At 37.6% G+C, this 22,373-nt stretch overlaps 1 protein-coding gene across 5 annotated transcripts in view; it reads right to left on the bottom strand.

The window, feature by feature from the left end:
• atrx (ATRX chromatin remodeler) overlaps positions 1-22,373 on the bottom strand; it is a 230,120-nt gene that overhangs the window by 21,942 nt on the left and 185,805 nt on the right. For all 5 annotated transcript variants that reach the window (XM_060832473.1, XM_060832472.1, XM_060832474.1 and 2 more), the window contains 3 exons: positions 18,189-18,297; positions 16,238-16,415; positions 12,031-12,225 (listed from right to left, as the gene is read on the bottom strand). In XM_060832473.1, coding sequence (XP_060688456.1) covers positions 12,031-12,225; positions 16,238-16,415; positions 18,189-18,297 — 482 coding nt within the window. The remainder of the gene's footprint in view (positions 1-12,030; positions 12,226-16,237; positions 16,416-18,188; positions 18,298-22,373) is intronic.

A 22,373-nucleotide genomic window follows, 5' to 3' on the forward strand; every position in this document is an offset into this window, starting at 1 on the left:
GAAATTTAATATTGACAAGTATAAATAGCTGCAGACAGGAGAAAAAGGGGCAACATAAGGATTCAATAAATATTTTAAAATAGTTAAGGGTGAATCAGAAAAGAGATCTTGACTGACAGAGCAAATGCTGTACTAGATAGTCAAAACAGTCAGAACAAATCTTTCTCAAACTAAGTTTACAAACTTACTTTTACAAACAAACCTTCTTCATTAACTGCAAGCCTCATTCCAGCAATTTTTAAACTGAACTAGACTGTGCAAGCTGTTTCCAGATCAATTCCAAGAAAAGCTTCATACCCCATATTCTCTTTATCCCAGTAATGTCTTTGTTTTGCTTCCTTCTATCCTACCTCAGTTCATTGAAACTCCCAACATAATAGTTTTAAGAAAATGAGACAAAATCCATTTTAAATGCCACTATGATCAATCTCCTAGATTTCTCACGGCAGCATGTGGATTAATCTTTTATTCTTGGATAATCCAGAACACTCCGAGAGGATTGACAATTGTGCTTTCAGCGGTGGAGACACCTGGAATTCCCTCATTCCTTCTCCTCTGTTAAAGCCAAATTAAAAATCGTGCTTGGAACAAGCTTTGAGCCCTAACCTTTCCTCCTTTTGCTCGGCATTGATATTTCCATTTGTCACTGTAGCAACATGGGACATTTTGCCTTCATTACAACAGTGGATATACTTTATAATAATTAAATTGGTGATGCAGATTCTTGGGATGTTCAGGGGTAATGAAAGGTGTGATATTAGTGCTGTTTCTTCTTTCTCTCTGCACAAGATAATTCTAGCACTGTTGCAATCATTTATTCTAGCAACTGAGACACAGATAAGGAAGCCCCAGTACAATTACAGGAAGTTATGAGTTTGATGTCCAGCATCATGGGATTGATGTACAGAAAAAAGCCGAAAGAAAAATTTTTTTTTCCAGCCATGAATGATATTGGAGCTCTACAAAATAAGGAGCTACTTTGAAACATTAATTTTAGAATTTACTTCCAATGAAACATTTTTAGAAGGCAGTGGCGGCACAGGATAAATAGAAAAACTTAGGAATCAAGTCAGAATGTTCATCATGGACTCTGGGAACAGGAGAGGAAGCAGAAGACAAATCATTTGAGGAAAAGTATATGATGTAATAAAACTGTATTTCAATCTGCTTCAACTCCAATACCATTTTCCCTTAAGGTCCATAAATGTTATTCTCCCACTGCTGGGGTTTCTCCCCAGAACCACCCAATTTGAATCCATCAGTTTTGCTTCAACCCAATTTAGTAGCAAAGTACCTCAAGTTAATAAGTCATATTGTACTACCTTGATGAACTACCCTTAATCATGGAGGCAGAACTTGATAACACCATCTTTTTTCCACTGCATTGTTACTACCAGGATCTCATCTTGACCTGTTTATTCACCACCTTGCCGACACAGCAACATGAACCACACAGTTATAGTGTAAGTTTTGAAACATGATGATATCAATCTCTACCTTTCAACCATTTCTTCAACTGCCTCAATGCTGTCAAAATGGGGTATTACCAACCTACAAAACCAACCCATTGCTACTGATTTCTTCTCTCTTCAGAAAAATGTCAAACAGCAAAAAGATTGTAATTGTGGCAGTCTACTCAACTACAAGACTGCATTTATTTCAATGCAACCAGCCTAACAGGGAAGGCAGATGACTCAGAGTGTGGTCAGAAACATGGGACCGGGATATCATAGCAATTACAGAAATGTGGCTCAGGGATGGACAGGATTGGCAGCTTAATGTTCCAGGATACCAATACTACAGGAAGGACAGAAAGGGAGGCTGGGGGGGAGGGGGGTAGAAGAGTGGCGTTTTTGATAAGGGATAGCATTTCAGCTGTACCGAGGGAAGATATTCCTCAAAATACATTCAGGGAAGTTATTTAGGTGAAACTGGGAAATAAGAAAGGGATGAACAGCTGAGTGGGATTATATTATAGACCCCCTAACAGCTAGAGGGAAATTGAGAAACAAATTTGTTAGGAGATCTCAGTTACCTGCAAGAATAATAGGATGGTTATGGCAGGGGATTTTAACTTTCCAAACATAAACTGGGACTACCATAGTGTTAAGGATTTAGATGAAGAGGAATTTGTTAAGTGTGTATAAGAAAATTTTCTGATTCAATGTGTGGACGTACCTACTAGAAAAGGTGCAAAACTTGACCTACTCTTGGGAAACAAGGGCAGGGCAGGTGATTGAGGTGTCAGTAGGGGAGCACATTGGGGTCTGCGACCATCATTCTATTAGTTGTAAAACAGTGATGGAAAACAATAGACCAGATCTAAAAGTTGTTGAAGTTTTAAACTGGAGAAAGGCCAATTTTGACGATATTAGGCAAGAACTTTCAAAAGCTGATTGGGGGCAGATGTTCGCAGATAAAGGGACGGCTGGAAAATAAGAAGTCTCCAGAAATAAGATAACGAGAGTCAGAGACAATATATTTCTGTTAGGGTGAAAGGAAAGGCTGGTAGGTATAGGGAATACTGGGCCACGAAAGAAATTGAGGGTTTGGTTAAGAAAAAGCATATGTCAGGAATGGATCGAGTGAACCCTTCGAAGAGTATAAAGGCAGTAGGAGTAAACTTAAGAGGGAAGTCAGGAAGGTAAAAAGGGGGCATAAGATAGCATTGGCAAATAGGGTTAAGGAGAATCCAAAGGGTTTTTACAAATACATTAAGGATAAAAGGATAACTAGGGAGAGAATAGGGCTCCTCAAAGATCAGCAAGGCAGCCTTTGTGTGGAGCTACAGGAGATGGGTATTTTGCATCAATATTTACTATGGAAAAGGATATGGAAGATATAGAATGTAGGGAAATAGATGGTGACATCTTGAAAAATGTCCATATTACAGAGAAGGAAGTGCTGGATGATTTGAAATGCATAAAAGTGGATAAATCCCCAGGACCTGATTAGGTGTACCCTAGAATTCTGTGGGAAACTAGAGAAGTGATTGCTGGGTCTCTTGCTGAGGTATTTGTATCATTGATAGTCACAGGTAAGTTGCTGAAAGATTGGAGGTTGGCTAACGTAGTGCCACTATTTAAGAAGGGTGGTAAGGACAAACCAGGGAACTACAGACCAGTGAATTGGACGCCAGTTTTGGGCAAATTGTTGGAGGGAATCCTGAGGGGCAGGACGTACATGTATTTGGAAAGGCAAGGACCGATTCGGGATAGTCAACATGGCTTTGTGCGTGGAAAATCATGTCTCACAAACTTGATTAAGTTTTTTGAAGTAACAAAGAGGATTGATGAGGGCAGAGCGGTACATATGATCTATATGGACTTCAGTGAGACGTTTAACAAGGTTCCCCATAGGAGACTGATGAGCAAGGTTAGATCCCACGGAATACAGGGAGAACGAGCCATTTGGGGATACAGAACTGGCTCAAAGATAGAAGACAGAGAGTGGTGGTGGAGGGTTGTTTTTCAGACTGGAGGCCTGTGACCAGAGCAGTGCCACAAGGATTGGTGCTGGGTCCACTACTTTTCATCATTTATATAAATGATTTGGATGTGAGCACAAAAAATATAGTTAGAAAGTTTGCAGATGACACCAAAGTTGGAGGTGTAGTGGACAGCAAAGTTGGTTACAACGGGATCTTGATTAGATGGGCCAGTAGGCTGAGAAGTGGCAGATGGAGTTTAATTCAGATAAATGAGAGGTGCTGCATTTTGGGAAAGCAAATCTTAGCAGCACTTATACACATAATAGTAATATCCTAGAGAGTGTTGCTGAACAAAGAGACCTTGGAGTGCAGGTTCACAGTTCTTCGAAAGTGGAGTCGCAGATAGATAGGATAGTGAAGGCAGCTTTTGGTATGCTTTCCTTTAATGGTCAGAGGAAGGTGGTCACGTTGCGGTTGTATGGGACATTGGTTAGGCTGCTGTTGGAATAATGTGTGCAATTCTGCTCTCTTTCCTATCAGAAAGATGTTTTAGATTAGATTAGATTCTCTGCAGTGTGGAAACAGGCCTTTTGGCCCAACGACCCTCCAAAAAGTAACTTACCCAGACCCATTCCCCTAACTAATGCACCTAACTCTACAGGCAATTTAGCATGACTAATTCACCTAACCTGCACATTTTTGAACTGAGAGAAGAAACCAGAGCACCCGGAGGAAACCCACGCAGACAGGGAGAGAATGTGCAAACTCCACACAGACAATTGCCTGAGGCTGGAATTGAACCTGGATCCCTGGCGCTGAGGTAGCAGTGCTAACCACTGAGCCACCATGCCGCCCACATGTTGTGGTACTTAAAAGGACTCAGAAAAGATTTACAAGGATGTTGCCAGGGTTGGAGGATCTGTGCTACAGGGAGAGGTTGAATAAGCTGGGGCTCTTTTCCCTAGAGCGTTGGAGGGGTGACCTTAGAGAGATTTATAAAATCATGAGGGGCATGGATAGGATAAATAGGCATAGTCCTTTCCCTGGTTGGGGAGTCCAGAATGAGAGGGCCTAGGTTTAGTATGAGGGAAAAGATATAAAAGAGACCCAAGGGGCAACATTTTCAAGCAGAGGATGGTACATGTACAGAATGAGCTGCCAGAGGAAGTTGTGGAGGCTAGTACAATTGCAACATTTAAGAAGCCACCTCGATGAGTTTATGAATAGGAAGGGTTTGGAGGGATATGGGTCAGGTGTTGGCAGGTGGGACTAGATTGGGTTGGGATATCTGGTCGGCATGGACAGATTGGACTGAAGGGTCTGTTTCCGTATGTCTCTATGACTGTATGTGTTCAATGATATAAAAATGAATAAATCTGGTTTCAATAACAATTAATTCAGGTGCTTATGATTCTGACATTTGCAAGCAAAACTTTGATGTTCAACATGAGCTACTTTAAAACCAAAAACAGTGAGTTCTGAAAGCAGTAAAGGCCTACAAATACACAACAATGGTTCAAACAAATTGAACAGGTAATATAGGTAACTGTCAATTACTTAAACTAATTATTAGATCGATATTTAGTATATATTTAATGCAAAATCTAGAGGTTCACCTCTACTACAATATTATATCAAAGTAAATCGTAACAATTAAAAAGCTGCAGATTTCTTTTCCCTTTAGGAAAGGGGAATAGCATGGAGACATTTTCTTTAAAAGTAAAACTTTAACATGCCATCAACAACCTCTTTCCAACACCTAATGATTTCAATTGCTAGATAAATGCTATCAAGATCAACGAAATGTTCTCTTTTCTGCCATCTTTTAGTTTTGGATGTATCTGTCAATCATGAAAACATTTAGTTTGAAATATTATCTTTAAGCAATTTTGCCAAACCTACAGTTTTTTTTAAAAATCATGACTGGATTTTACCTCACTGACCAATCCCCCTTAACTGTAAAACCAAACTTACACATTTTGGAGTGAATGAGGTTTTAAAAGAGTTTTGTCTGAAAACTACATTTCATTTACTACCAGAATCCATTACACCTTAATGAAACTAAACCTATTAATGAGTGCATTCTTTAAGCCATCTCAATTTTAAAATCAGATAGAGGCCCAGATCTTCCACTCACTATTGAAGCAATATCTGATGCTGACTGTGACTTAATCTGTCCATTTACACTGAAGCCTTTCCACCTTCTGATGTTTGCTGCAATAGGGTTGAACTTGTGTACGTAGTTGGAAGGTTAATTTTCAAGTATAATTCCAGGACAGCCACATCTCCCCCTCCCATCACGATCTGAAGATACATCTCTCAGTATCTGTCTGAGAGGATGGACACAATGTCTGATGAGTGGAGTGCTTTGACACGAGTTGATTTACTCAAGTTGCATTTGTTTTACAACTGTCAGAAGAATTTATTTGGAGCTTTTTATAAGTAAAGCACAAACAATTTTTGGACTCTAGCCAAGTGATCATATTGCTATCGGACTTACCAATTAATTCAGTAAGGGTAAAACTAGTAATAAACTTTCCACGTAGATGTCACAACTTTGCGCATTTTGGGACTTTAAGGTCCCAATGGGCACCAGTGATTTATTTGAGTTGGAGGCCTCTGTCCATTTGGGAAGATTTAAGATTAGATTTAAATGTTGTTGTAAAAAAAAAACACCTTATTCTCAGTATTCCCATTGAAAATTATATTATTTTCCATATTTATGGACAAGGGCTATGGAGGCAAGGGCATTTATTTTCTAGCCCTAACTGCAGTTAATCTGTCTACTTGACAGTTTGCAGTGAGGTGGGAAGTGGGATGGGTGGAGGGAGGTGTTAGGAGAGAGGGAGTGTTAAACCATTGTGTTCTTTTTGCAAGGAAGCACAGAAACTTCAGAGAATACATACTGAATAACATTCACAAATTGCTTCAAAAATGCTTCGGCAGAAAAATATTTCCATTAAGGTGCACATTTGGGAATTTTTCCACTATTAGAATATTTGTCCACAAATGAATTACCCTCGTGAATCAATTACTTAACAAACTAATTATTAGATCGATATTTAGTATATATTTAATGCAAGATCTAGAGGTTCACCTCTACTACAATATTATATCTAAGTAAATTGTCTGGGTGAAGCCTTAAAAGGTATGTTGCATTTCATAATCTAAGACTAAGACATCGCAAGTGCCAAGAGGTAAGCGTAAAGGAAATAACTCTTTGTAATTAGGGAAGCAAAGTCCCTAGAGAATTTCCTCATGTTGTCTTGAGCGTAATATTGCTTCTGTGATGCAGATTACTTCTCAGGGAACAAATTGTTGGATTGATCTCTCAATTACTTGCATCATTTGAAGAGAACAGTGGAAGGGGCAGGAACTGCCTTGCCATTCACATTTTTACTTGACAGATGTCACCGGTATTTTCCTACACTTCTAATCGAAACAGGAGAACTGTAATGGCTTAAATGGCCTTCCCTTAACCTTTGAAGTGCTCTTCATTGATCCGGTAACTTAAGAGATCAGCATAAATGCATCAACCAAATCATATCACTGACCTAATAAGAAATTTTTGATGCATAGGAAGAAGCATTCCAGTTTTGACTAATACAGAACTCAATCATGAATTTAAAATACTATACCCGCCAATATCTAAGATTGGTAAAATAAAGATCAGTAAAACACAAAGACTGCATCAAAAAGTTTATTTATCCTTTCACCAAAGTGTTCCCTACTCTTTCAACTTCCACACTTCTTGCTTTCAACAGAATATTAAACAAAGCACATGTAAATGTGATTTTGCTATTTTTTTGTACCATTCATCAACAGAATAAATTACTGTAGTTGCACCAGGGTGAGCAGCAAAGAGGGTGCTTGCTTACAGCTTTGCTATTTGGGTGTTAATTTTCTTGCTGAGAACTCTAATGGACATGAAGTCACCAGAGGTTTTCATATGCATACTAAAAAGACAGCAATTATTTACCTATTCAAGACAAGGCCACCAATTTAATATTGGGAATTTTACCCAAAAGTCAAAAAGCTTTCACCTATACTGACAATGGTTTCAAATGAGAATTTGTCAGTAATTCCACAGAGCTTTGAATGTCAAAAACAAATCTACTGCAAGATCCTCAAACCACTAAGGGAAAGGTTACTGACTGATCCTCTCAGCAATTCAGAGATAACTTACAACACTGTCAAAACAAATGTTAAATGAGGTTAAAAATGAGCCATAGGATCTTGTATCAAGTGTTGGCTAAAAGAACATGGAACATCTGTTTAAGTGTTATATTGCGAGTAAACCACATCTTTTGGAGTCAGGAAATTTGAAACTATATCCAAAATATAAATTACTTTTTGGTAAGTGCTGGAGCAAATACCACAAACTATGGTTAGACAATAATCTCTTTCAGAGGTCAACTATATCATCTGTAATTCAGCATAGTAAAAGCAAGTTAAACTAAATCAATTTTTCACTGAATAAATTTTAAAAATCTTCCATTTTTCACTTGTCTTTTAATCTAATCATGAAAACAAGTGTAGAAACAAATTAATTGAACAAAATCTCATCATGACCCTTTCATGCTTTAATCACTGCAGCGCAACAATTAAAACAAATTCCTACATTTAAGTGACTGAAGGTAATTTCACAACTTTGCCATCAATTACATAATGGAAGAAACTCAAATGGATATTGCAAAGTGGTAGATGATTCAAAAATTCCAACTTTCCATCTTGTGCATACAATGAAACAATATCAAAAACACAAATTAAGAGACAATATAACCAGAATTAATATTTTGATTGGTTCTTGATGTTAATAGCTTGTTACAAGCAAAAGTCTGAAAAGACATAATAGATAACAAGCCACACATAAAGGAGGTTCCATTGTAATTAGAGTCAAGATTTATGGGCTGCTGGAAAAGCACAGCAGGTTAGGCAGCATCTGAGGAGTGGGAGAGTCAACGTTTCGGGCAAAAGCCCTTTAAAAACATCGATTCTCCTTCACCTCGGCTGCCACCTGACCTGCTGTGCTTTATCAGCACCACTCTAATCTTGACTCGGATCTCCAGCATCTGCAGTACCCACTTCTCCCTATAATTAGAGACAGTTTACGGAATACAAGTTCTTATAACTTTATTTTGTGCTAAAAATAATTCTTCGGGTAACAATAATCCTGAGGTTTAAAATAAAACTTGTGTTATACAAAATAAATCTAAAAGTACCATTTATAGACATGTACCCATTTGCTTTCCATGTTGAAATTCACATACTACAGCAGAACACAATTTTCCTTCAGGATATCCTGCGCCATTTTTCGTGCCACCATTTTTGAAGGTTCTCATACCTTTTTTTGTTTGAGCTTTAACATGCCCATACATTATTCAATGGTGTGAGAAAACGGTTTGCTCTTCACGTTCTACTCAACTTCCAAAAAGGCAACTTATATTCAATATTACAAATGTCAGATTCTTAAGTGTCTCTCAAGGTGAAATATATTCAAATGAAAGGACTCCATTCACTGGCATCAAAATATTCGAACTTGAATTTGTGCCACAGGGTCGACAAACCTCACAAAAAATTCCAGTAGAGTAGCTCTAGGGTGAGAACATTTCTGCCTGACAGCAGACATTAAATGTTAAACAGGCGAGAGAATCAAAGTCTCCATAAAATCACAATTGATGCACTGCATTAAAAGTAAACTAAAGTAATTTTACTGCAGAATGGTCCAGCTTTTCATGTTGCAAAATATCCCAAAAGCTGAAAATGCTTTAATAGCTCTTGTAAAGTGCTTGGTAAATGTACTGTTAAACATGGGAACAAATTAAGCAATTTGGAAGATTGAGAGACAAGATCGTTTGAGAAATCAAATCTCCTCCATGGGAGTCAAACTTAATTCCTCAATACTTTCATTTATTCTTTCTTTACAAAGGCGCTTACTTTCGATGCAGAATTTGTAAGTATAATGGTTCCTGAAATGAGTGACACTTAGTTGGAAATAACTTTCCCTCTTCGCAAACATTAGTTTAAAATGTGTATTTTATTATATTAGAAAAAGGAATTATGTCAAAAATAGAATTAAAACCAAATTCTATGTTTTGATCCGTACTTCAGTAAAAAGTGCCTATACGTTATTTATAAACCTATCACAAATCTTGAGCTTAGCAGGTCCAATTAATACTGCAGTGCACATATACAAAATACTGCAAATGGAATTGTCATAACACACAAAATCTATTTGGGACTAGAGTCATAGAGACGTACAGCATGGAAACAGACCCTTTAGTCCAACTCGTCCATGCCACCCAGATATCCTAAATTAATCTTCACATTCACAGACCCATCCTGATGCATTTTAAATTTGTAATTGTACCAGTCTCCACCATTTCCTGTGGCATCTCATTCTATACACGCATCACGTTGTGAGAAAAAGTTGCCCGTTAGGTCCCTTTTAAATCTTTCCTTTCTCACCCTAAACCTGTGCCCTTTATCTCTGGGCTCCCCAACCTCAGGGAAATGAGTTAGTCTATTTACCCTATCCACGCCCATAATGATTTCATAAATCTCTATAAGGTCACTCCTCAGCCTCCGACACTACAGGGAAAATAGCCTCAGCCTATTCTGCCTCTCCTTATGGCTCAAGCCCTCCAACCCTGGCAACATCCTTGTAAATCTTTGCTGAGCCCTTTCAAATTGCCCAACATCCAACTAATGTCATAATATTTTAATTACATGCCAATGAAATCATTAGTTGTGCATTACACAGATTTTTAAAATAATTCAAATAGTTTCTTTCAAGGTTGCCAAGCAGAACCAAAGAATGACAGCATTTTGCCACCTTGATATCTGTTAAATATAATGTAGGTGGTCTAAACAAATGAAGATCGTGAAGGACAAAGTTAAATGAAGCACAACACAAATAAGTCTTTGCAGTTTTCTTATAGTTTTGGTAAACTGAAACACTCAAAACAATATTTGAAAATCTATTTTTAAAACTCTAATTCAGGTAAACAAACTTTACCTGAAAGTGTATGCAAATCACTGTTGAATTGCTTTGCTGAGAATGCAATTCTTTTTTAAAATCTCATTTTGTTCAAGGTCACATGACTGGGATACTCAAAATATTGCATACCCATTTATCAAAGCCACTTAAAGTTAGTTTATGCTCATATGGGGAAATCTAGCCTTTAACCACCCACTTACATGCATGCTTGCCTGGTAACAATTACAGCTGCTTAAACATTCCCTTCCTCCATCCCCTAACACAACCCAATTGGCACGCTTATTAGGTAGAGTTATTGTAAAACAATGTTCAGATTATGAGTGTGATCTTGCTTCATTTTCAAATTAATAGTTCATAAGTTCCAACTCAGCTGGAAAGCTACATTATAGTAACAATTTCACTACCAATGACGAAGAAGCATATATTCAAACTAACCAGTTTTCTAATCTCTAATCCTAAATTTAAATCATTGGATGAGATGGCTAATTAGTATGAGCACAATGATAATGTCCAAAGGATCAATTTGAATTTGTTATAATTAAAAGGGGTCTACAGTTTTGAGGCCACCAGTTGCTCTATGTTGTAGAGAAATCATACAGAAACTATATCTTGTCACTCAAACATTGTGTTGTATCTTGCGTAACATTTTGTTTAGTGTACAGTCCTTTATTGGCAGTCAACGGTAACACAACCAAAATATGAAAAGGACAGCAAGGAGCGGTATATTAATTTTTTCCCCCCCCAACTTTTGTACCACCAAAAAAAAAACCAACCTTCAGCTATGAAATACTGCAAGTGGCACAGCTCCCAAAAGAAAGCATCTGCAAATAATAAACTCTCATCCATGTTCATCGTTCATCTATTTTTGCAGATTTAACCAACACTTCTATTATTTCCTGGTGCCTCATCTTCCCCCATCCATTACATTCATCTAAGCATCTGTTCTCAATTCTCTCAGACTTTTACATCACTGACATTTCACTATTTTCAAATTTAATGCTTTTCACTTTTTATCTGCAATCATGTGTCCCCCACACCCTTATCTAACACTTGAGTGCATCAATTTCGATCTTTCCATGACTTTTTTTTCCTACATTCCTAAGCTCTATTCCAATTCTCTCCAATTCCAAGTCAAATCAATCTCTCTCTACCATTGCTACCTCAATCTCCACCTTCTCCACTTAGTTTTACTCTTATTTTTCCTCTTCTGTTTTGGCCACTTCACAATTTCTTCTCTCCTCCAGTTCATCAGTGGCCCCATTGTGCCATTCATCCACTTTCCAACCTTCAACTGCCTGATCCCTCCTCATTTCTGTTCCTTTCCACTTTATCTTTCACCTCACCTTCCACCCTTACCCTCCAAATGTCTCTTTCCTTTCTTGCTTTCAAATATAAAATGCTAAAATTTCCTGGAATTATATAGAAACTGGTCTTAAAAATGAAACTGAACAGAGGGGTAGGGAGGGGATCAAAATGAGACATCACTAATGCTATTTGGTCTGAATGGCACTGCAATTGTTAATTGAAATACATCCATTTGAGACTGCAACCAATCTAAAAAAAAATATTGACAAGCATAAAAGTTAGAAAAGTGGTAAACCTTAGGCAGCAGAGGAGTATCTCTCTTCTTCTTCTTTTCAGAATTTGGATCATCCAGTTGATCTGGCTCAAAAGTGTAGAGCTCAGTTAATTCATTCATTGTAAAGTGTCGCTCGATCTGTTGTTGGTCAACTACACGGAATGATAGTGACTGCTTTGTTACTTGACGATCATAAATCTTTTCCTCCATAGTTCCCTGTATTTGAAAACAACGCTATGTTAGAATTTGTGCTTTGCCATATGTCACCTGCCAATCCTGTCCAATCACCCATCATAATGACCAATAATTAAATTTCACAGATCATCCTTAGTGAACAATAGACCAGTTTGTTCTCTGGATTTATATAAGATTTCCACTGGATAATTAACTTCTGAAGTGATGTGATTATATAACTTGAACAGCAGACCAAATTGTCAAATCAATTTAATCACTGGCACAGTAATTTATAGCAGTGAACATCAAGCCTAATTTGCTGAAATTATTCCAAATATCACCACTGAATAAGTTAAGTAGAAATGCCAGTCAGCTGAATATCTTTGAATTTGTTTCTCTATACAAATATCAAAAGGATAGACAAATGCTTTTTGGAGCAGTTGCTGTTACCCGATCTCTACTGGTTACAGTGGTATTCCTACCTATGGAGTCATGTCTTGCCTGTGAGCCAGTTGCAGCTAGTTCAAAAATCACAGCTGGCTGGCAGATCAGAACTGGGCAAACCTTATACCCTTAAAAGTCTTGGAGAGAACAATTATGCTTTCAGCAGTTAATCTGAGAGACAGCGATATTTAACTCAATAACATATTTCCTAATGCATGGTACCAAAAGCTACAACAGCAAGATCTTTCAGATTAAGAATCAAACTTTTAAAATTACTGCATTCCCACAAAAGCTTTAGTAAATTGTTTTACCACAAAGTGTTAACAACCATAGGACATGATATAATCTTGTATTATCTCTTCAAGGAACAGAAACTATACAAGAACTGCACTAAAATTTATGAATTTTAATTTTACAAATCAAAGAATAACCAAACATTTTTCTGTTTACATCAGCTTATTGAGTACTTAAACAACTAATACTGAAGGTATGAAACATTCAAAGGTAACTAAAACTCACTAAACAAGGAAAAGGTTTATATTTAGTTGACATTGAAGCAGTTTAGTTAAAAAAGTGATCCACATTTACATCAATTCAGTTCCTTTACTACATATGCTTCAGTACTCTGCTGGTTATTATTTGCCCATAATCTAAAGAGAATTACCCAAAAATCAACTGCAAAACTAGATTCCTAGCAACTATCTGAATTTAAAGGGACACAAATTTAGAAAACTAAACTGACATATTTTGAATATTTTCTGCTTTTAAACTTTATTGATTTTTATTAACCATCACTAAATCTTGTTGCAAAAATATCAAAATATTTTAATCATATGAAGGTACATAAAGTATTCCAGGGGATGAAAAAAATGTATATTCCAAATATTGCATTAACTTGAATTGCAAGGACAGGGGACTGTAGTCCTAAAGATTTGCATAATACTTTGAACTAAAGTCAGGAAGTTGGATTGCAGTTCACGACCCATTTTTCACTGGGAGCTAAGAATGGACAACAAATGCTAGTCTTGCCAGCAATGCTCGTACCCAATGAGAAAGCAAACCAAAATTATTACCCAAATCCATTAGTGAAATCACAATATTATATTCCCTTTTTTTAAAATTCATGCTTACTTGTACAGAATGAAAACTGCATTCTTTATTAGGTCTTGGAAAGAAAGTGGAGGGAATGATTCAATGACAAAATGTAAAATACATGAATTCGGAACATTCCACAAGACCATAAGACATAGGAGCAGAAGTATGTCATTCAGCTCGAGTCTGCTCCACCATTTAATGAAATTATGGCTGATCTGATGATCTTTAGCTTTCTGACATTCTTGGATGAAGACTCCAAAATCCTTGTTTCGTAGCTTCCTACAGTCTCTTTCTCTCTCAACTAATATTCAAGTGCTCTATGTTTCATGCCAAAGTGCATAACCTCTCACTTTCTGTATTACATTCCATCTGCCAAGTTTTTGCCCATTCACCTAACCTGTTTGCATCCCTCCGCAGCCTCTAAACCATCCTCAACACTTCCCTTCCCATTTAAGATTGTATCATATGCAAACTTGCCAATTATACATTCACTTTTCTCATCCGTGTTAATATATATTGTAAATAATGTGGCCGTGGCACTGGTCCCTGTAGCACACCACTAGTTAGCAGGTTGCTGTTCTGAAAATGTCCCTTTATCTATTAGTTAGCCATCCTCTATCCATACTAATATATTTTCTCTAATACCATTAGCTCTCAACATATTAAGTAACCTAATGTGTGGTACCAAATGAAAAGCGTTCTGAAAATCCAGATACATGACATCCAATACTTCCCTTTTAACTATACTGCTTGTTACCTCCTCAAAGAATTCTCAAATTTGTCAGGTATAATTTCCACTTCACGAAGCCATGCCCACTCTTTGTTCCCAAGAAACATTTTTAAATGCTTTGTTGACTATTACATCTTTTATAATAGATTTTAACATTTTCCCAATAACAAATGTTAAGTTCTTTGCCTCCTTCCCTTTTCAAATAAATGTGTAATCTTGACAACTTCCCAATCTTCTGGGACTTCTCCAGAATCTAAGGATTTCAGAACATTACTACCTGTGTGCCTACTATCTCTGTAGCTACTTAGTTCAGTAGCCTAGGATGTATCCTATTAGCTCTAGGATACTTACTGGCCTTCAGACACCTTAGTTTTCCAAGCACTTTTTCTCCAGTAACTATTGTATTTAGTTCTTTTCCTTTTGCCTCTTAAATATTCAATAATTTTGGATGACATTAGTGTCTTGCGTTGAGAAGACTGTTGCAAAATATTTATTCAACGCCTTTGTCATTTCCTGATTCCCATAATGTGGAGGTGCCAATGTTGGACTGGGATGGACCAAGTTAAAAATCACACAATACCAGGTTATCATCCAACAGGTTGATTTGGAAGCACTAGTTTTTGTCACAAAGAAGCAGTGCTCCAAAAGTTTGTACTTCCAAATAAACCTGTTGCAGTATAACTTTGTGTTTCGTAGTTCCCCATTATTTCCCCAGCCTCATTCTCAAAGAAGCCTACGTTCACTTTGGCTTCTCTCTTCATTTATATATATTTAATGTAGCTCTTGCTATCTATCTTGATATTATTTGCAAGTTACCCTCAAAGTTTATATTCACCATCTTTTTTATTGGTCATTTTTGGTGTCTTTGCCAATCCCTTTTCTTATGACCAATTTTGGCCCCAATGTATGATTTTATTCTTTCAATTTGATGCTATCCTTAATTCCAAGGCTCACCATAGTTAGTTTATTTCATTCCTGAAGCCCTTCTTCCTCACTGGAATACATGTCTTTGCTGTAAGCCATGAACAATTTTCTGGACCGTGTGCCATTCTCTCTCAACAGTCTTTGTTTCTGAACTCCTTTCTTAATCCACTGCAGCTAGCTCTGCCTTCATTCTTTTGTAATTACCCTTCTTTAAAACTTAGTACAGTTGCTTCTTACCAAAATTCATTCCTCTCAAACCAAATACTAAAATTCAAACAGGTTATGCTTATTATTTCCATATTCAGAGGAAGACATGGTATCAGAAATGGAGGAAAACTTTAAACATTGAATGAAAAATGTGAAAATATTCAGAACTGTTCATTTTAAATTTCAAAACTGTTAGGTGTTTGTGCATATGTTAGATAGGGCAACCAAAATGAGGATATTTTGTTATCACCAAACAGAAATCTGCATCCACAGCTTTTGTGAAAAGGTAAACGAGAAGGCAAGATTAAAAAAAAAACTTACTTCCATTCATCCATGTTTGATACATTCCGTAAGCAGAAAGGAACAATCAAGTGTTTTCGTAGCAATTCAAGTGGAGAACTTGTCCACTCAACGAAATAAGAACATTTGTACTTCAGATAGCTTCACAGCAATCTTAGACATTAAATTTAAAAAAAGGCAGAAGAAGAGCACCTATTGCATTTCAACTTTTAGTTTTTACAAAATAAGGATTGGAGAAATTTTCAAAATGGCTTGATAACTTAACCTCTTACTTTCCCTTGAGAATTTGTGTGCTAGCATTTTAAAAAACGCAGACATCTATCTTCCAGATACAAAAGGAAGTAATCATTTTACCTGAGCCAAGAACCTGTAGACAAAGACTGGCTTCATCTGTCCAAAACGGTAAACACGAAAGATGCTCTGGATGTCATATGAAGGATTCCAAGAGGCATCAAAAATAATAACACGGTTGGCAGCAACCAGATTAATCCCCAGCGATCCTGCTTTGGTGGAAATAATGAATAAACGGCCTCTGTAAAGAACAAATGTCATCAATCAATAAAATTCAAGACATTAAAACTTGTAATAAAGTCAAAAATACAACAAACTTTTTGCATTGCTTTCACCAGGACAGTGGTTCTATTTTTTCCCCATACAACAACCAAAACTGTACTAACTTTAGAAAATTGCACTACGAAGATGGTTGAATGGATTTTGCTCAAGTTACGTCCCCAGCAAACCATACAGACTTCAAAATCTGGGCGACTGGTGAAGTTTCCAAAACTTGTTATAAAATATACTGAAAAATCTTGAGTACCTGTACCTGCACACGTGCAGCAAATGTGGAAATCAGCAAGCTGCTAAATTGAAATTTCAGTGAGAAATTAGGCTTTCTAGTATGGGAAAGTAGAGTGAATTTTGAATATTTATCCATTAGAAAGCACTGAATATATTTAAGTTTTTAGGGTTGTCCACTCAAGTGCAAGTAAAATTTTTGACGGCATACCAGGTCTTCAACACTGCCAACTAATCAATCAGGCACAGAAATTAATTTTACAAAAGTAGAATCTTATTCCATCAGAGTTTACTCATCATTGGGGATTTAAAAATGGAAGAAAATAATTTTTAAACATTTCATGTCCAGTTAATCCTTTATATCAAATTAAATATTTAAACTAAGATTTTTAAATAGGTTCTGCATTCATCAGTCAGGATTCAACCTACCATTTATTCACTGCTTACTGTAAAATATGGGCAATTTGCTGCTGTGTGCAGAGTCGTTTGGAATTTTTTATATGGTACATCTTGGAAACGTAATACGCTGTAAATCCATAGAACTGTGCAGGCTAAACATGTTGGCCCAGACCCCTCAGTTATATGCCATTGATTGTGAAACTCAACCTCTCCTGTAAATGGCAATAGGGACTTACGTTTCTAGCTGTAGCTGGCATCCAGAACCAAATTGGTTGGAGTGGCCCAGTCAATGAAGCCAAGCCCCCTTGGATGTCAAAAGCTAAAGTCACACTTCTTATTGTCTGTCTCTATTTTTTTTACTTGATGTGTTTGTAACTGTAGCCCCCTGACATCATCTCCTCCAATTTATGAAGTGTTGGTTCCAGTGTAACAGACAGAGGTGAACAAAGCCAGAGATGTTAAAGAGAACTGAGGAAAAGCCAAGAGGAACGGGTGGTGCCAAATGAACACTCTATTGATATAAATACCTAAACACTTTAGCTGGCTCTATACCCGCTAGGAGTAGCACTTGTAAAAAAAAAAATCCACAAAAATTGATGAAAGAACTAGGCAACCACCCCTAGGCAGATCCCCGAGGAAACATCAGCACTGGCTCATTCACGCACAACATAATTTCCAGATTGGATTGTAAGTTGGACTCCACAGAAGCCCTCAATAAATGGTGAGCCTCTTAGTATTTGCTAGTTTGAGACCACAAGATCTCAGCCATTATAAACACATCTATTTATCTAAAATATACCGACAAGCTCAGTGTTGCAACAAATCTAAAATTCAACACATGCTAACTTTGTTTCTGCATTGCACAGGTTGAGTTTTCTGTAGCACCTTTGAATTAGTATGAGAATTAGCTAAAAACTGGGCATTTTCCAACCTGTTCAAAGCATGCTCAAATGTATCACTATCCTAAACATCAGTTATTATAACCTGCCCCCATTACTTTAGAGAACTAAAGTTTTCCCCTTTTCTATGTCATAGCGAATTTAGGTCAGTTCTGGGATTTCAGATTTTTAAAAAATATTAAATGCTTCATAACTATTTTAGTGTAAATTACCTGATATTACTCTCATCGTTGAATTCTTCAGCCCATTTTTTTCTTGTTTGCGCACTTGTAGAGCCATCCATTCGATAGTAATCTACATTTCTGTACCATTTCCCACTACCTGCAATTTGAAATACTCATTTGTAAATGAACAATCTTTCGACAAAGGAATACATTGATAAAATTAAAATGCACTGGTTCTTCAAGAATCAAATTATCCAGAAATCCAGGTGAAGTGGTAATCCAGGTGAAGTAGTGACCCAGGGACAGAAGAATAGTACAATTGTTGCAGCAGCCATGCAGACTGTTATTCATCCTTGTGGAGTGGTAAACATCAGTGCTCGAGTGTGCAAATGGGGGAAAAAGGGGTGGAATCTAAAAAAAGCTGGTCAGCAGTCACATGCACTTTCAATTACAGTTGCTGCATTCGAACAATCAGACAAAAGGACCTGGGTGACAGTTTAAAAAAAAATCTCAATTGGGTTTACACTACCATTCAAGCTATAGATTTACCAAAGAAAAATAAGTCTGACACCTATCAAATTATATTTTCACTTTAAAGCAAGGGAGACTAGCAATTAGTAGTGCTGCTGTAACTACAGAATGCATTCATAAATATTTTTTGGAACATGAAAATAAAAAGGGCAAAAATAGCCCTAAACATTTAAGAAGCAATAATTGGTCACAACAGAATATGGAAGTCTACAGAAAAAAACATAACATGAACATTTTTACTCAGGTGGCATCTAGCATGTGCAGAGAAAGAGAGTAAATATGGGATGTGCGTTATTTGAACAGGCAAAAGTACAACAGGTTGAGCAAGTGAAATGGAGCACACTAGAAAGAAAAACTAAAGGAGGTTTGTGTTTAGATGAAGAGAAGGAGGGATCAAAATATAGAAGGAAGTTTTTATAGTGCAAGGCCAAAGGGAATATATGGGATATAAAGGAAATTTAAAAAAACGTTTGCAGAGATGGTATAAATGGCAGAAGCAAATGAGACACAAAAAAAACCACAATCCAATGCAGTGAGAGAAGCACCATAAGATGGGGACAAAGGCTCCAATCTAAAATTGCGCAACTTGTGAGCAATTTTTGAAAGATTTCTAGCTCAGGATGCAAGTTTGCTCACTGAACTGGAAGGTTTGTTTTCAGATATTTAGTCACCATACCAGGTAACATCATTAGTGAGCCTCCAGTGAAATGCTGGTGTTATGTTCCGCTTTCTATTTATGCGTTTTGGTTTCTCAATGCAGGTGATATAATTTCCGGTTCTTTTTCTCGGGATGATAGATGGGGTCCAATCGATGTGCTTATTGATGGAGTACTCGTTAGAATGCCAGGCCTCTAGGAATTCCTGTGTGTCTCTTTGGTTAGTTTGTCCTATGATGGATGAGGTGTCCCACTCAAAGTCACAGGTGAGGATGGACACCACCTTGACTGGGACAATACATCTATCTTAGGACAAGCTAAACAGAGACAAGCACGAAAATTTCTGGAGGCCTGGCATTCTAACCAGGACTCCACCTACCATTCTGAGAAAAAGAACCAGAAATGATATCACCCACCTTTAGAAATCAAGACACAAATAGAAAGTAGGACAATACCAGCACTTCACTGGAGACTCACTGATGATGCTACCAATACGATGACGAAACATATGAAAACAAACCTTCCAGGTCAGCGAGCAAACTTACAACCTGCTAAACTCGTTAAGTCCAGACGTCTGAAATGGGATCAGTTGAAAGATGAGGTGCTGCTCCTTTAGGTGACTTTCAGTGGAACATTACAGGAGCCAAGGACAGCAAAATGGAAAATTGAAGTGACATGGTAGGACCTTGGGGTTATGATAATGGGCTGAACATAAAAGTGTACTGCAAAGTTGTCACTCAGCCTGTGTTTGGTCTCTCACTGTCGAAGAGGCTACACCCTCAGCAGAAAATACAATATTGTAACAATAAGTGCAAAGATGCACAAAATAAATCACAACTGCACTTGGAAGATGCATTACAGTGAGAAGGCAGAAGGTACAAGAGCAGGTTAAATCTCCTGCAATCATATGAAAAGGTGCTCTCAGAAAAGGTTGGGTTGCTGAGGGTGAACAATAGTGGACCAGAGTAGACCAAAGAGAAGCCTGTTCAGAATGCTGAAAAGGGACTGAAGGGAAGCATTGCTTGGTGGTGGCATCATGATGGAAGTGAAGTAAGAACATCAGTTCACAGCGTGTTTTGAGAAGATTTGTAGCTTGGAGTTGGGGGGGTGGGGGGAGGGTGGGAGAGAGGTTCTGGATGTAGGTTTGCTCGCTGAGCTGGAAGGTTCAGTTCCAGACATTTCGTCACCCTACTAGGTAACATCTTCAGTGGGCCTCTAGCAAAGCACTGCTGGTGAGTCCTGCTTTCTATTTATATGTTTGTGTTTCTTTGGGTTGGTGATGTCATTTCTTCTTTTTCTCAGGGGGTGGTAGATGGGGTCTAACTCAATGTGTTTGTTGATTGATCTATCAACAAACAGAGTTAGACCCCATCTACCACCCCTGTGAAAAAGAACAGGAAGTGACTTCACCACAGGAAATGACATCACCAACTCAAAGAAACCCAAAGATTTAAATAGAAAGCAGGACTTACCAGCAGTGCTTTGCCTGAGGCCCACTGAAGATGTTATCTAGTAGGCTGACGAAATGTCTGGAAATGAACCTTCCAGCTCAGTGAGCAAACCTACATCCAGAAATTCCGCTCAATATTGAGGTGGGTGGGGTAGAAAAAAATAACAGGACAAGAGGAAGAGAGAAACAACAGAGATAGATATGTTCTTAATTAGTATGGGGATCAAAGGTTACAAGGAGAAACAGGAGAATGGAATTGAAAAATATATCAGCCATGACCAAATGGTGGAGCAGACTTGACAGGCTGAATGGCCTAAGTCTGCTCCTATATCGTATGATCATATAATCGCAATGGGTTCGTGAGGGAGGGGAAAATACCAAGAGCTCTACCAGCCAGTGGGGAAAATCCTTGCTTACGGAGTAAGGAAGATGTCGTGACAAGACCATGAAACAGACTGCAGTCACCCTTATAATAGGCAAAGTGTGAAAAATATGGTCAAGGGAGTCATGAAAATAAGTGGTATATTGGCTTATTACTTCCATTTTTAGAGGGGTTAAATACTCAAAGAGGAAAATAATTTGGATTAAAATTGCATGAGGGCAAGAATGGCAGAAGATGGATGTAAAGTCAATTGAATTTTCCAGGTCTGGTCAAAAGCAGTGAAGGGAAGTAAAAATGAATTATGAGACAAGCCTACCAGCCAACCTCGTGGAAAACTTGAAATCTTAATTGGAGCATGGATGAAGTATTAAATGAGTTCTTCACATTTGTCTTCACCAAAGGTAGATGCAACTTATGTCTTGATGACAGAGGAGAAAACTGACAAAAAAACGGGCTTAAAACTGCTATGGAAGAAGCGCTTTTAGACAGCTGGTACTTAAAAGTTGACAAGATAGCAGGACTGGATGAAATATATCCAAGCCTATCGGGGGAAGGGAGAATGGAATTTGCAGAGGCATTAGCTGTCCCCTTTCAGTCTTTTCTAGTCAAAGAAGAGGTACCAGAAAGGTTACAGCTCAATAAAGACAAGTAATAGCAACGTGGATGCAAAATTGGTTGAAGAGTAGGAAACAATAACAGACATTTACATTTCCTCTAGACAAACCTTTTTAAAATTTGTCTTTACATCCCATATATTCCTTTTGGCCTTGCACTATAAAACCGTCCTTCGGTATTTTGAGCCCTCCTGCCCTCCATCCATATACACACCTTCCCTTTTGTTTTTCTTTCTGGCCAGCTCTCTTGCACTTGCTAGACTGGTTACATTTTTGCCTTTTCCAGTAACACATTCCATGTTAACTCTCTCTTCTCTCCACATGCTGGACACCACCTGATTATTTCAGGTCATGTTTTTCTGTCGGTTTCTATATTCTGTTGTGACCAATTACTGCTGTCTAATTACTCTGGGCTATTTTTGCCCATTTTCTAGGTTTATATATACATTTATCAATGTATTCTGTAGTAGCAGCAGCACAACTAATTACTGTCTCTCTTGCTTTAAAGTGAAGTATAATTTGACAGGTGTCAGAATACCATTTTTTCTTTTTTGGGGCTGAAGGAAGGTTTGCAGTGGAGTTCCCACAGCTGGTATTGGG

Source organism: Hemiscyllium ocellatum, chromosome 11 (genome assembly GCF_020745735.1).
Source record: "Hemiscyllium ocellatum isolate sHemOce1 chromosome 11, sHemOce1.pat.X.cur, whole genome shotgun sequence".
NCBI lineage: Eukaryota > Metazoa > Chordata > Chondrichthyes > Orectolobiformes > Hemiscylliidae > Hemiscyllium > Hemiscyllium ocellatum.